General features: G+C 32.9%; 1 protein-coding gene across 1 annotated transcript; it reads left to right on the top strand.

The window, feature by feature from the left end:
* Window positions 1-503: 503 nt before the first annotated feature.
* On the top strand, window positions 504-14,036 carry LOC148598791 (uncharacterized). The gene is made up of 5 exons (XM_088561312.1): window positions 504-1,127; window positions 5,733-5,820; window positions 9,952-10,059; window positions 11,392-11,505; window positions 13,242-14,036. The coding sequence occupies exons 1-5, from the start codon at window positions 807-809 to the stop codon at window positions 13,298-13,300; spliced, it is 690 nt and encodes a 229-aa protein (XP_088417438.1). The 5' UTR covers window positions 504-806; the 3' UTR covers window positions 13,301-14,036.
* Window positions 14,037-15,611: the final 1,575 nt, after the last annotated feature.

Consider the following 15,611-nt stretch of genomic DNA (forward strand, 5'->3'; position numbering starts at 1 on the left):
TTTCACCCCAAGGGTTCACAAAGACTAGCCGTGAGTTCAAGATGATTTGAATTAGTACATTACCATTGTTTCTAAATTGACAACGAAACTACTGATTAATTGCAAAATATACAAAACTGCGTTATACCACTCAACCCTTGAGGATTTAAAAAAAAATGTCAATAAGGGTTACTTTATACGTATCGAACACAGTGATATGCATACTGAAATATTCGTTGTTGCTATGAAGTCGTGATCGTAACTCGATATATTAAACACAATAGTTTCAAACTTTGAATTAAAGCTTCAGATATTTTGTTGTATGTACTTATATTAAAATTGAATTTGCATTTGTTCAATACTCCTAAAACATGAATTGGATTAAATTTTCCATTTCCGATTAAATAAAATTCAAAATCAATCTAAATATGTTAAAATAAAATAATCCAGTTACCGAGAAATGACTGATCAATATCAGAGTTAAGTTACAAGTAATTTAAAAATTGGCTTAAAATATGATTTTGTTAGGTCTAAACTGTATTTGGTAGGAAATAGTTTACAAGTTGAATAAGGGTGTAGTTTCATGTTTACAATTGTATGTCCTGAGAGGAAAAACGTATTTAATAGTTTTATATCAAGGGAATATTCATTTCACCAAAACATAAGATAAATTATTATACTCGCGCCTAACAGTAGTGTATTGAAAATAGTTAAATAGAGAAAATCGCATCTATCGGCTGTATTTGCAAAAAAAATACAGACAGTTTTGAGGAAATTTGATCTACTTTTTTCTTTCAATATATAATATTAATTTAAATTGTCAAAAAATGTTTCACTGGCGGTTTAACATTCCTCTAACGTTGGCACTTATATTATGTAAGATCACGGAAGCATCGCAATGCCTAGCAAATAAGACACTTATTTCAGGAGGCGACTACGAGCCAAATATTTATAGAAATTCGTTTGTCATGAAAGAGGTGTATTCCATTGGACCAAAGTTATGTATTAAAGAGTGTTTATACCATAAAGGATGCGATGCTGTAAATTATAAAACGGACTATATATGTGAACTGCTGTCAACTAATCCTGGTGATGTGAAGTTGGAATTGGACTATTCCTTCTATTCAGAAATAGCTGACTGGAAAATGGTAAAGTTGAGTTTACGGTACTTGTTTAGGGAAAACTATCCATTTTCAGGTAAATGAATATGCGGAATGAAAATGGGAACTTGAAAGTCGATAACGGGGATTTAAGATTTAGCACTGCGACGGAGATTCCAAAGTAAATGGGATTTTTAATGTAAAAAGGGGGATGGGGAAGATGGAGAATGTTGTTCGGTGTGTTTTAATTGAAAAGTTTTTCAACAATCTAGGGATATAGTGCTATTTTGTAATACAATTACAGAAAAGAAAAAAGACAAATAATCTCAAAACCAAGTGGATACATTTACAGGCATTTTAAGAGAAATAATGATAGGTGTTTATGGAGTCATACCGTTAAAACTCAAAGAATACAATATACGTCCAAAGATGTGTCATCAAACTTTCTATATATACAAATGTAACCGTCAATTTAAATTAATTCAATTTAAGACAATTTTAGCCAATTATTTATAAAACACTAATTAATAAAATCATCATTTTGAGTATAACTCTTTTGTTAAAATAAAAGAAAAAAGACATTAAGGGCCCTTACCCTTATTAAGTACCTTACCTGGAATTTTATCATAAAGTGGGTTGAAAGTGTTGTATTGTATATGTCTGTTTTCCATGTCTGGTCTTTGTCCCTGGATTACATTCTTTTGATTACCGCTATAACCTTGGTTCCCTTGATTACTCTTTGATTACCGCTATAACCATGGTTCCCTTGATTTCTCTTTAACAAAGTGACCGTCTCTGTTTCATGTGTTTATGTTTATGCCATTTTGTTTTTATTTTGATGTATTGTAATCATCCCACTCCAGACGTTTCGATACTTTTTTGCTGATATTTGGAAACTTGAATCAATGAAATATTGAAAATGTGGGATTTGTTAAATATATGTGTCCTAAAGTGTCAAAATATTTGCTTGAAGTAAACCAAATTCTCAATTTCTATAAATTTTGTTTTTTTTTTACCACCTGTTTGTGATTGTCGGATATCAAACATGAAAATGGTGTCCACACCTAAAAATACCCAACTTTTTATGTATTGAATCCATTCAGTAATACATAGTTTCTGATATGTTTCCTGGATGTTGACAAAGTTCTCTGAATGTACAATTGCACAAAGGCGACAATTTAGAGCAATTTTCATAGTTTTTGTTATATGAGACATCATTCCAATAAATAAAAGTAACGTTATTTACAAAGCGCTTATTTTCCTAATATTTATATATCATGAAATCTTTTGAACATTTCTGCTGTTTTTACAACATAGATGATAGTTTTAGCTCCCATTAAGTGTATATTACCCCTATACCGTTGCAAAGAGGTTCCAATATATCACGAATCTAAAGTGTTACTAAACGACGGGCATTAGTGAATAAGAGCAAAAGTGCAAAAATGAGATGATCCTATTCTATAAAGAAGATGGTCCCAAATGTGTGATGTTGGTCTTAATTGTGAATTATAATTATTAGTAAAAAGTTATTGTGGACTTCTTTCTGAATCACAGTTTATGGCTATGAAAAATAAAGACCCAAGCAACATTTTGTAGAAAAAATATCGTAACACCTTTAGATATTTAGACGATATTTTAGCTCTTAACAATGATGACTTCAATATTTGTACTAACTAATATTCCTGTAGAACTGTATTTGAATAAAGTATAATATGTATAATAACGAGTGTAGGTTTCTTTATCTTAGTATTAATATCAATAGTGGTAAACGTAACACTAAACTTTACGATAAAAGGGATGATATTTTTTCCCTATTTTAGATGGTGACGCCTCCTTGTCCCCTTCAGTTGTTGTTTACATGTACCAACAGGTTATATTTGTTCGTATTTATAACGATGTTGCAGAATTGAACGAAAAGAATCTTTATATAACCGAGAAATTACTACATTCAGATTTTCGATATCATAAACTTGTAAAAACATTCACAATTTGTTTTAAATGATACAAGGTACTATTCTCGAATACAGGTTTATTTGTGAAGGATTACTATGTGTTGGTAACCTTCACCCATTTTTTACGGAAATATTCTACATAAATTACCGAAAGCTCGATACTCACCCGATAAGTTAACTAAACCGTTGAATAGGCTCATTCGTACGGGATATTTATGATATTACTGTCAAATAGTTAAGGATTGCATTTTTTGGTATAAACATTGATTCTTTCAAAGGGTTTTCACCTAGAAATTAATAACTATATATAAAAACAGTTTTTGGCATAATATTGGTTTCGTCTTGATTTTATGACTTATGGTGTACCGTGGTTCTTAACCCCGCATGAAAAGAATTGGTTTGATTTTACATACGATGTGAACATAACTTTTTGTAGGTTTAAAATAGTCTAGAGCTGGCATGTCAGTTAACCTGTTAGTAATTCTTAGTTTGTACATTTGTGCAATTTATATTCAGTTTCTTTATTTCAGGTATAACAAAAGACTCGGTCTTATTTGAACTGATTTTTAGGTGTGTATAATTATGTGCTCCTGTCCAAAGTCACAAATTTTGGGAACCTGTATGTCTTGTTTCGTTTTCACCTTTAGTGTATTTTTTATGTTACTTGAGAATATAGGGGCAAATTTTTCGCTGTACTTGTGTATAATGCTGCTTACGGGACATATGCAGCCTGCCCTGCGTTGTCAAGGTTTCGTCGGCGTTCATTGAAGATCAATTGGTGGCATTAGGCATTCTTATTTAGGTTTGGTTGTTGTCACATTGACATATTCACAATACCTTTTTTCTCGTTATATTACCCATTGTGATTCTTTCTTTCTCCTATCCCGGGCGTGACAATCTATTAGCATTTCGGCGGGTGTTTTTTTTTCAGAAACTCTGAGCAGGATTACCTTACTAGTGCACCTTGTCCATGCACCTGGGTTTTGTAAGTGGTGTCCGGGTTGCATATTAATTTTTGCTTCTATGCACGTATTATTTGGTTATTTCGTGTATTTTGTTTTGTGTGGCCTTTTCAATTCTATATCATTTAATTCTGTTCTTTTTAATCGCCATTCGAATCGTATATTCATTTATTTATCTTTCTGAACACGTTTTATTATATATTTTTCATATAATGATGTAATCATTTAAACAGAGCAAAACTGATTACAAAGTCTGGCCAGCATTATTTTAAGTCAGCTTATCAATTATTAATAGTGTAAGCAATGCTATCATATTATCTTTGTAAATTAATGAAGAAGTTTTCCAGTGTTGTTCGTAGTGAAATACTGGTAATGTGTACTCTACATTAATAAGGGATATAATGCCCCGTGCAGGTCCGGGTGGTAAAAAATAGGTCTGAGCGCTGAGCTTGTCGTAAAAGACGACTTAATAGTGCTCAGAAACCTAGCCGGAGGCTAGGGCGCCCTGCCCACAGAGCAACTGGAATGTGTGCCCCAGGGGGTGGAATGGGGGTACACCTGGCGTGTTACATGCTGGGGTTGTTAGGCTATAATACGGAAAACCTGACCCCAAACCATAGTGGTGCACCGTGTTGGGAAAGATGCCACGTACCTCGCACGTTGAAGAACCCTACTGTGGTATTATCCCGGAGTAGGAACCACAGGGCTCCGCCACAGGAGGCTAAATTACCCGACCTTACCCACCTTTCCCTATTTCCAGTGGCAATCAAAATTTGTCGACCCCTTTGTCCTTGTTTCCCATCCCTTTTTCATTTCATCATCATTTCATGGTCATTTTATCATCAATTTCATGTTCATCGTCTGAATATAGCTGAAATATTGCTCGGACGTTAAACCCCAACAAACAAACAAACAAACAATAAGGGATATAATAAATGCATATAGGCAAATATCAGTCATTGCACACAGATCCTCATGAACCGAGCTTTACATGAAAAGCGTGATTCTTTCACATGATATTTACGTGATTTTCACGGTAAATTTAACATATCTTTTTGTGAAATAATCACATGGATTGAGGTAAAGTTTCTATTCATAAGAGTTTTCAGTACAATCAGTCACAAATTTCACTTTCTTAATTCAGATGTTGTCCATGAGAAAGTGAGAAAAATATGTGAAGTGATTTTGTCTATGCACATGTCAAACGGTACAGGAAATTTGATATTGTGGATTTTCCTTAATACATTTAATGTTCATGTCAAATACATTGCAAAATAAGAAAATGTACTTTAATCATCCAGATATTGTTTTCATAACATTTCATAATGTTAAGTTGGCATTTTGTATCATCTTATAAGAATATTCTGTCTGAGACAATGATTGATAGTTCTTACCCTAATGCATAATGAATTCCGAATCATTCTGAAAACTACACAATCGGCAAATATAGACATGGACAAGAGCCAATAATAAAAATATAGTCCACTCTGTCTTTAAATAACCCATACATGTAATGTTTGTGCAGACTTCATGAAAGGCTTTCACTATGAAGTAATTTTTCTTATTTTATTTATATCTCTTTTATACGACTGCAAACATTTTTCCGGTTGTATAATGATATCACCCTGTCTTCGTCGTCGGTTTACTTTGGATCATTTTGCAAAACCTTCAGTAAATTTTATTTGATATCTGATTTTTTAACTCTTAATTTGAAGTTGTGACTTTTTCTCTTATTTCAGGAACAAAACCAATGCTTACCAAACCCATGTGATGAGTTTGAGGAGTGTGTTGTGGCTTCTTATGACTATTATGTCTGTTTTCCTGTTGGTAAGTTTGTTTATTATTCTTCTTATATTTTTGTTAAACTCTCAACCGATCAACGCAACTACTTGACATATCAATGAACGACTGTTCATCGATCCCTGACGGGTCGATGACCGATCTGATCGCGGTTTTGTGATGACAATACGGGTATTAATTCATGCGAATTTCATGTTTCATGAACTAATATAGTATACTGGAATTTACTTTAAAAGATTTAAATCTCGTTTTCCATTTCTTGAGAATTATTGACCACACTTTACGACAAACGTGATGATTTTCATTCAAAATTGTCAACTTTCTTTTCATCTGTGGCAACATTCCTTCAGCACTTGCGTATGGAGTGTTCATATCACAACTCATACGTTTTGCCAGAGCTTGTCGAAACTACGCAGACGTTTTGTATCGCGCTATAACTCGAATAGGCCTCTGGAACAGGGTTATGTTGCTACAAGATTGAAGTCATCACTACAGATGTTTTAAACTCGTGGATCGTTATGGTGTATCCATCTGCACCATGAAAACTGACTTATTTAACGTGTCATAGTTTTCCTTTCCTCGTTTGTCTACCCCGGACTTGACTTTTTATGAGCAACTGGGTGGATGTTTCTAGAAAAGCAGAGGACGCTTACCTACCGGTGCACCTGGTCCATGCTCCCAGTTTTTAGTGGAGTCCGAGTTGCTCACTTGCTTTTATTACTTTATACGTATGATTTAAGTTACTTTATGCTCTTTGTTGTATATGTCTGTTTTCCATGTCTGCTCTTTGTCCCTGGATAACATTCTTTTGATTACCGCTATAACCTAGATTCCTTTGATTACCCTTGAACAAAAACCAACAAATGTTAATGAAAATAACCAATCAGCAGTTGAAAAATACGGAAAGAAAAGTCATCGGCTTAACGATTCCGTTTGACTGATCAATGACTAATCACTGACTGATTCATGGTTGGTTACGGATTGCAACTATTAGTATATAGAAAGATCCAGCAAACACACGAGAAAAGTTTTTTTTTGCTATTGGTGTCCTGCACAGAAGGATTCAATTATCGTAAAAAAAAAAAAAAAAAAAAAAAAAAAAAAAAACTGTCATATTTTTACCCTGAGATATTCTAAATGTTGATTTTTCAAATGGGAATTTGTAATTTTCATTGAATGTTTTCTTAACATGGTGATGTATGATTAACTGGGCAAAGTTATTATAACACAGTATCATTTCCATCACTCGGAATAATAAATATTAAATAATAATGATGAACTAGTATTTGTATCTAAAGAATATGTTTTATTAAATAGAACGCAATACAACATCATTTACAACAGATTCTATCTATACAAATAAATTTACTCCCAGTAGAATTAAATTCTAGAAATTCTAAATTAAAAATCAATAGGCGAAAAAAAAAAAAAAAAAAAAAAAAAAAAATGTCCCACAATAGAAAGTCAATTTATTTTATACATACACAAATGAAAACATACATGCAAAGAAAAAAAAAACGAAAAAAAAAAAAAAAAAAAAGAAGGAAAAAAACAAACACGGAAATCTAAATGTTTCCCTTTTCTTGTGTAATATAAAAATTCGTATACAAAAACTGTGTTACAGGCAAAACCATACAACATTTTCAATCTTTAATAACAATTTTCGCTGTATCGATGACGTATTATCTTTAAACAATCCTAATTTTGGGGATTCGATACATCGCATCTACCCCAAAGAGGAGCAACCTTTACGACAACATGATGACTTTTCATTCTGAATTGTTAACTTTCCTTTCATCTGTGGCAACATCCCTTTAGCACCTGCTAAAATGTAATCCAAGATCAAAGACCAGAAGACCAGATATGGAAAACAGACATTCACAACCAAAAATATGAAGTAATTGAAATCATACATACAAAGTTACAAAAACTAATGAGCAACTCGGACTCCACTAAGAGCTGGGAGCATGTTCGTAAAAAAAAATGAATATGTACAAAGTTGCACAGAAGTTTTTTTTCTGTACTTAACAATGTCATATTTATGTACATTGAAACCTAAACCGAACCTGAAAAATTTGAGAAAAAAAATTCCCACCGACACTTTAAGTATCAAATTTACAGAACTTTGGTAAACTGCATACTAGTTTAGACAGAACTACTTTTAAATTCAAATGGCTTAAGTTAAATCAGATTTAACGTTAGAATATAACAACTATAAGAGTCCCTGACAAAATTTGACATTTCACAGTTTTGCACTATGGTGTTGCTTGATTCTAGTTTGAATAAAGAACGTTATGCTTCCTGATTGCTTTTGTATTACAACCGTGTGAAAAGCGTTTATTGTGACGTCAAAAACTTCGTATGTTTTATCTCTTATCCGTGGATGTGACACGTAATGTCAAATAGCTAAAAACTTTGACCTTTTTTAGAAGTACATAGTTTTTATTTTGTTTTGTAAGATTGTAATAAACCTGTTAAAAATTATACGTGATGTCTTCTCTCTTAGATCGCCCCGTGCAGGTCCGGGTATTAAATGAATAGGCCTGCAGCAGCGCTAAGCTTGTCGTAAAAGGCGACTAAATAGTGCTCAGAATCCTAGCCGGGGGCTAGGGCGCTCTGCCCACAGAGCAACTGGGATGTGTGCCCCAGGTGGTGGAATGGGGTACCCCTGGCGTTTTAAATGCTGGAGTTGTCAGGCTATAATACGGAAAACCTGACCGCAAACCATAGTGGTGCACCGTGTTGGGAAAGATGCCACGTTCCTCGCACGTTGAAGAACCCTACTGTGGTATTCTCCGGGAGTAGGAACCATAGGGCTCAGCCACAGGAGGCTAAATTGCCCGACCCTACCCACCTCTCCCTATTTCCAGTGGCAATCAAAATTTGTCGACCCCATTGTCCTTGTTTCCCATCCCTTTTTTCATTTCATCAATTCATGTTCATTCTATCATCAATTTCATGTTCATCGTCTGAATATAGCTGAAATATTGCTGCTCGGACGTTAAACCCCAACCAACAAACAAACAAACAAACAATCTCTCTTAGATCAAGTAACTTTATAATTGATTACATTTCATTGAGATGATCGAAGTAAAGAACTTTTTAAATATGGATGAAGTACACGTATTTCTAATTACATAGCAGGCACAAATTATAAACGACAATTGTAATTAATATTGATGTGCACAACTGATACTTGAGGTATTTGAAGACGCAATTAATGTGTAATATTTAATTTATCCAATCCATTTTATTTACATGAACTGAGAATTTGAGTTGTTTGATCGATAGTATTTAACAATTCGGTAAATTAAGAAATAAATCACGGAAACCCCATTCCATCATTGATTACCACGGGCTGATCATTTCTGCCGATATTTAACCCTTTGTTATCGCTTGGGGTACAATAGTGTGGCATAAATAGTCAGCCCGTGGTGAAACAATGATAAACTTGAATTTCTGTTATTTATATCGATACTAATAGGACAATTACGGTACATTTGACATTTTCGTGACCTATTACGGTAGCCCTAAACCCGCCATATTTGTTCATATTTGGCTGTACACGTTATGTTGTCAGTTGAAATGGCCTTAAGTGTAACCTAATGCTTTGTATTATTTATAGTGAAGGAGAGGGCAAATGAAGTAGAAATATGTTAGATATGGCACTTATTGTTTGCAATATATGGTCACACGTGGACAATGCCTGGACAGGAACGTTTTATTCAGAAACAATTATTATTGTTTGTTTTCATACACGATGGCGTACGTGCTACCGTGTACGTGTGTAAGTGATTTTTTAGGGAACACAATATAATTTTTCTAAAACATAACATTTAATATTTTCATCAGTTATGAATTACATGTTCATTAACCCTACTGAAATGAATGCAAATAGCTGATACACATCGAAATGTTACGTGTATTTGTTTAAATGATTTAAGGCGGGCAGTAATTCACACACACACACACGCCACGCCCAATAAGTCGCATGCTTCTCAGATATCAATCGAAATTCAACCATAGTTGTGTCCTATTAAGGACATTATATTAGGACATATATTCAACAGAGTAATTGCTTGTAATGAATCAATTAACAGAAAAAAAATGTTTTGTTTTACTTTTGTTAACGGTTTTATTTACTTTATTTTATTACAGAAAATAGATGTAGAACGAATCCTTGTTTAAACGGTGGAATTTGCAGGAATACAGTAAATGGCACTAGATGTGAATGCCGTAGCGGGTGCAGTGGTGTCATATGTGAACGTAAGGGAAAATGACTTGTAACGCGTACATGTGATTGACAATGTTGCCTTCTCAAAAACTGCTGTCGCTAATGTTTTTTGTTTTCGTTTTTTATTTTCTCTATTTTTGTTTGTATTGAACATGTAAACCTTCGATATACATTCGAGACATTGTTGTCATGACATTTGCAGTGTTTTTAGAATGTATTATATATATTCATAATCAGTATATTTTAAAAGACACCTGTCGACATTATGAACTTTCATATTCAATTGTTTCTTTTGGACAAAAAAAAGTCCATATATGTTTCCAAACTTATCATTAAATGTAATCACATACAGGGCACAACTGTATTTTGAGGTTTAAGGTGACAATCGTTGATTTTAGTAAGGACATGTAAGACCAGATAAATAGTCCCACACAAGGGGGTAAATATAATGTGAAACTACATATTTTACGACGTAAGTAAACGAACTGTAATGGCACCCAAAACGTTGCATTGAAATAATAGGTAATAGGAAGACATAACCATCTTCAGAACGAGTGGTGGTTTGATTTACTATGGAAACTGTGCCAATTTTGGAATGTGTCGAATCATTTGACCAACAGGAATTTCCTAGATACCCGTTAGTTTGTATAGTCAGTTGTTCAAGGGCACATTTTAGACAAGCAGCACGAATAAAACGTGAATAAGAGGTTGAACTGATTTAATACAAAGAAATAAAAACCGAAAGCAAACAAAAAATATAATAATAATGCGCCCCCCCAAAAAAAAAAACAAAACAAAACAAAACAAAACAAACAAACAAACAAACAAACAAACAAACCAAAACAAAATAAAGACAAAAACAATAAAAAAAAACAACAAAAGCAAAACTAAAACAAAAAACTAAAACAAAACAAAACAAGAAAAGGTTTGGTCGGTTTGTCTCTTGATATCTGAAAATATTTATGTACAACTGCAGTTGCATGTGAACGAAACTCATATTAAAATGACGGATATCATGTATCAATAGTGGTATTGGGTAAATTTGAACATGTAATACACTTATTTGCGGTGGTCTATAAGACGGCCGGGAATACATAATTTGATGAAAGTCAATGAAAGACGAACTTGATAAGAAATAATTTCAATATATATTTTTGTATGTGTCTGTCTTTGAAAGTATTTGAAATGAGTTTCTATGCTTTGTTTTACAATAAAATGAAACATATAATAAAGCGTATAGTTAACAAGTGCATTTATAAAAATAATAGGTATATATATGTACTTCCCATCTTGTTATATATGATAAAGCAGGGTAAAAGAGAACTACGCATTGTATATATATATATATATATTTTTTTTTTCAGATACCTTATGCGACTCTAATCCTTGCTTCAACAATGGAATATGTCATATGACTGGTGCATATACCTCTTATGCCTGTACATGTAATGCTGGTTTTACAGGTGACAAATGTGAAGGTATTAAATCATTTTTAATTGTAAACTTTGCCATTATGTATATAACTAAAGGATAATTATAATTTACAATGAACATTTTATTTTTGATTTTGAGGTACATAAGATAAGCTGAAGAGTTGATGTATATAGTACATGCTATTTTCAAATGTCTTCGTTTCATACCATTTAGAAATGTACCCTTTTGGTATTATTTTTGTGACCTTCGTGATTAGGACGAAATATTTACTACGACGATGTGGCACGTGCTGGTAGACCATTTTTTGACATGTTTTTAGTTACATGATGTCGGTATGATGTTTTGGATTTACATATGAAACATTAAAAAAAATGTAGTGAAAACGGAATATTTATGTATGTTTTCGTATAATGTCATAAGTTAAGCATGCTTTTTTACAATTGTATTTGTAAAAAAAGGAAATCTTTTTTTTTATTTTCAATGTTCGCCAAAAGCTAACTTATTGCCCAGACGAATACTCATACAATTACAGATTTACTTAATACATGATAATAGTAAGTCCAACATACCTCTTTTTCATTCAAAGAAAAAAAAATCCCCATCTGTATGAATAAGAAGTCAATCATACAAGTTCTTATTGAGCTGTTTTATTAACGCCCTTGATATTAAAATATCTTGTAGACATACACCACATATTTATAGATATTACGTGAACTTGAATGCATTTAACATTCGTGTAGATATTTTTTTTTATTTGAACACATTTTTGTTGATAAGTGTATTTTAAAATTTAGGTATTTTTTTACCTTCCGGGTTATATGCATAAAACTATTGAAAATTACCTTTAACCGTGGTATATGCCAAAACGTATATGCCTATCTTTTTTACCATTGCGAGTAACACTCCACTATAGTGTATTCGGGAGTTTTCCTATTTCATCGCTCTTAATAACGGAACATTTTCAATTCAAAAAAGAAAATAAAAGGAATGACTCTAAGGATCTATCAAATAGTAAAAAAATGTCAGATTAGAACTCGATCTAACGACCATAAAAGCATGAAACACACGACCACTTTTTTTTAAATTGATACTCGGCGTAACTATATAATGAAAGTGAGACAGTTTTACCACTCGGCAAAAGTTTCTTCCCTCGATTTGCATTTTTTAGAACTTTTTTTGTACAAAGCATTGAAAAGAAAAGAATAATTCAAATAACAAAATTAAAACTAAGAACGCTAAATCACTTGCAAAACAGTTTTAAAAATATGTGTCATGGAATGGTAAAGACCCTGAACTCCACCAGCGACAACAGTCATATTGTGCTGAGCTAAAAGACTTAAAGTATTATGTTCCGCAGTTTGACAATCTGGTAATAACTAACCCCTGTCAAATACGCTTCTGTCGGTGTAAAGATCAGGAACATGGCAGTGACATATTACCAGGTTGAATACGCTTTCAAGGGTGGGTGTCGTGGATACAGTTTGAAACTCAAATAGACTTCGGCTGTCCTTAAGATTCAATATCTTGTATGAACTACATATGTCTTATTACTTGAAACTAAAACTGTATAATCCAAAAAAGTTTCAGATCAGTCACAAAAGTTCTACCGAAGGGTAAAAGGTGAAATAAAATTTGTTCAAATATAAATTAGCTTATATGCGATGTACTCTTTTAACTGTCTTGAACGTGTGCTCGTGGTATCGATTTTGTAGTGTCCCTTCTACATTAAATAAATTTTATTAATTTGTACCTACTTCAATGTTTAGTTTTTGGTTTGCAGCTGTCGTTACAGAATCACCTTTTTCGGCTGTTTCACAGGCTGATAGTACTACTGTTTAAGAATCTGCAAGGATCGTTCAGTGATAAAGACTGAGAATACCAATGAGAAAACCATGCAGGCAGAATAAATTTCATTCAATCAATTTAATCCATACAATTTAATGTTAAACTCGTAATGATGCAAGGTTGTTTTTCTTTATTGACGCAGTGCCCTTAAAATTACCTAAATTATGAACTGTAGATCAAAGAGTTATTTTTCTTTATATTCAAGATTGCTTTTGCTATCCACCTGATGTATTTCATGCTTTCCATTTCAGTAAATTACAAACTAACATTGAGGTCTCAGAAAGCACGTGTTTGTAATGTCTAATGAAAACATATTTGATGGAAACAAAATTTGGCATATGCTTAATAATCCTTTGGAATAACGTATTGTATTTGTGGATGATAATGATTTACGATGTTTTCTTGTGGCATGCATATGTGATACTTTTGTATATATTTTTCTGCAAAACCTGTGTTCTGAAAAGTAAACTATTGTATGTGTAGCAGTGAGACCCGACTTTAGAAATATCATCGGAACTAAAACATTTGCTCAGTTGAGGAATAATTTCGGTTTATACATGTTCAAATGCAAACAAATTAATTATCTCAAAAAACACCTAGTCAGATAGATTTCAATCTGTCAAATTTTGACCTGTTTTACTTAAAAACTTAAAAACAATGTAATTGATGTAATTTGTTTAGACTTTTTTTTGCTTCGTATAAATGTTTTAATAAAGAACCATATAGGATATATTAGTTTCTTTATGACACAACAATATGTGTTGCACATTTTGTGCATATTTATGTCGAAATCATTAACCAATCCTTTCTTACATATCACATTTTGTACAATATGTAAATTTTATTCAAATCTTGTAAGACAAGATGTAACCACCGGGAAAGGATAATATCAATGTTAATGAAGTACTCGTTAAAGTTTGCTCTTAGATGAAAACCACGTAAATGCATTTTAATTATGGAGCACATTGATAAGGAAAATCTGTAATAACATTGTATTATCTCCTAATGTGGAACAGTATAAAATATATCTTGTAAAGGCATCATGGTTGCTTTTGTTGATATATCAAGTTTCCACACCAGTTAATTTTTCAAAAGACATTTCATCATTGACAATTAAAAATTCCCTTTTCAAACACAAGACTACAGATACATGTATTGATGACACAGAACCAAGACAACACTACATCATATGTGCTGCATAAGGCGTTAAACAGACCTTGAAAAAACTGTGGTCGATCAATAAAGTGCATTAGATTTAAGTTTGTAATACATGAATCAAAAATAGTAAATCACCGTAACAAGTATCTATTTTATACATCATTATATTAAGTATGTCTGGAAAGAGTAAACGTATGCAAATCATAACAACAGTGATATTAAAAATATATATCAGCTACTAAGCGTTCCTAAATAGAGTAAAATAATGCCAGAGAGTTAAATATAAAAACAAAAAAGATCATTTTAAAAACGATTGGTACTGATAACGAACATTCACTGTTCGAATTACTCATGCTTTTACAAAGAAAGAAGGGATAAAAAAACTTCATTTAAGATAAACAAAATCTACTAAGTAAACTAGTTTATACGGACCAATGGGCTGGTTCACCAGGCTCTGTATTTTCCAACTTTACGAATGGCATATCGTAAACGTGTACCAATCGACTCTATATGTACGAATAAATTGAACTCATTTCGATCAAAACTCATCAAGGCCGATTTTTGACCAATTTCTAGACATCGAGTTTTATAAAACAAATCAATTCATACTGCTTAGTGTTAATTTTTTGGCTTCTGCACCAGGTAGAAAATTTGCTCTTTTATAAAGCTGAACAAACAAACAGGTTTTGGTTCCACGGTCACTCCATACCGAGCATGAACAGATAGTATGAATAGTCCGAGTGTGGATGCCACTCTAAGGCACAAATCATTTAATGTGTAAATACTGTACGGAGTTCTAAATTTTGCTATCGAAAAGAAGATTTGTTTGTTTGTTTGTTGGGGTTTAACGTCCGAGCAGCAATATTTCAGCTATATTCAGACAATGAACATGAAATGGATGATAAAATGAACATGAAATGAAAAAAAGGATGGGTCACAAGGATAATAGGGTCGACAAATTTTGATTGCCACTGGAAAAAGGGGGATGGGTAAGGTCGGGCAATTTAGCCTCCTGTGGCGGAGCGCAAAGGTTCCTACTCCTATCGAATACCACAGCAGGGTTCTTAAACGTGCGAGGAACGTGGCATCTTTCCCAACACGGTGCACCACTATGGTTTGCGGTCAGGTTTTCCGTATTATAGCCTGA

The sequence above is a fragment of the Perna viridis genome, chromosome 14, assembly GCF_037379345.1.
Source record: "Perna viridis isolate PV_CMFRI_1.1 ecotype Kerala chromosome 14, ASM3737934v1, whole genome shotgun sequence".
Taxonomy (NCBI): domain Eukaryota; kingdom Metazoa; phylum Mollusca; class Bivalvia; order Mytilida; family Mytilidae; genus Perna; species Perna viridis.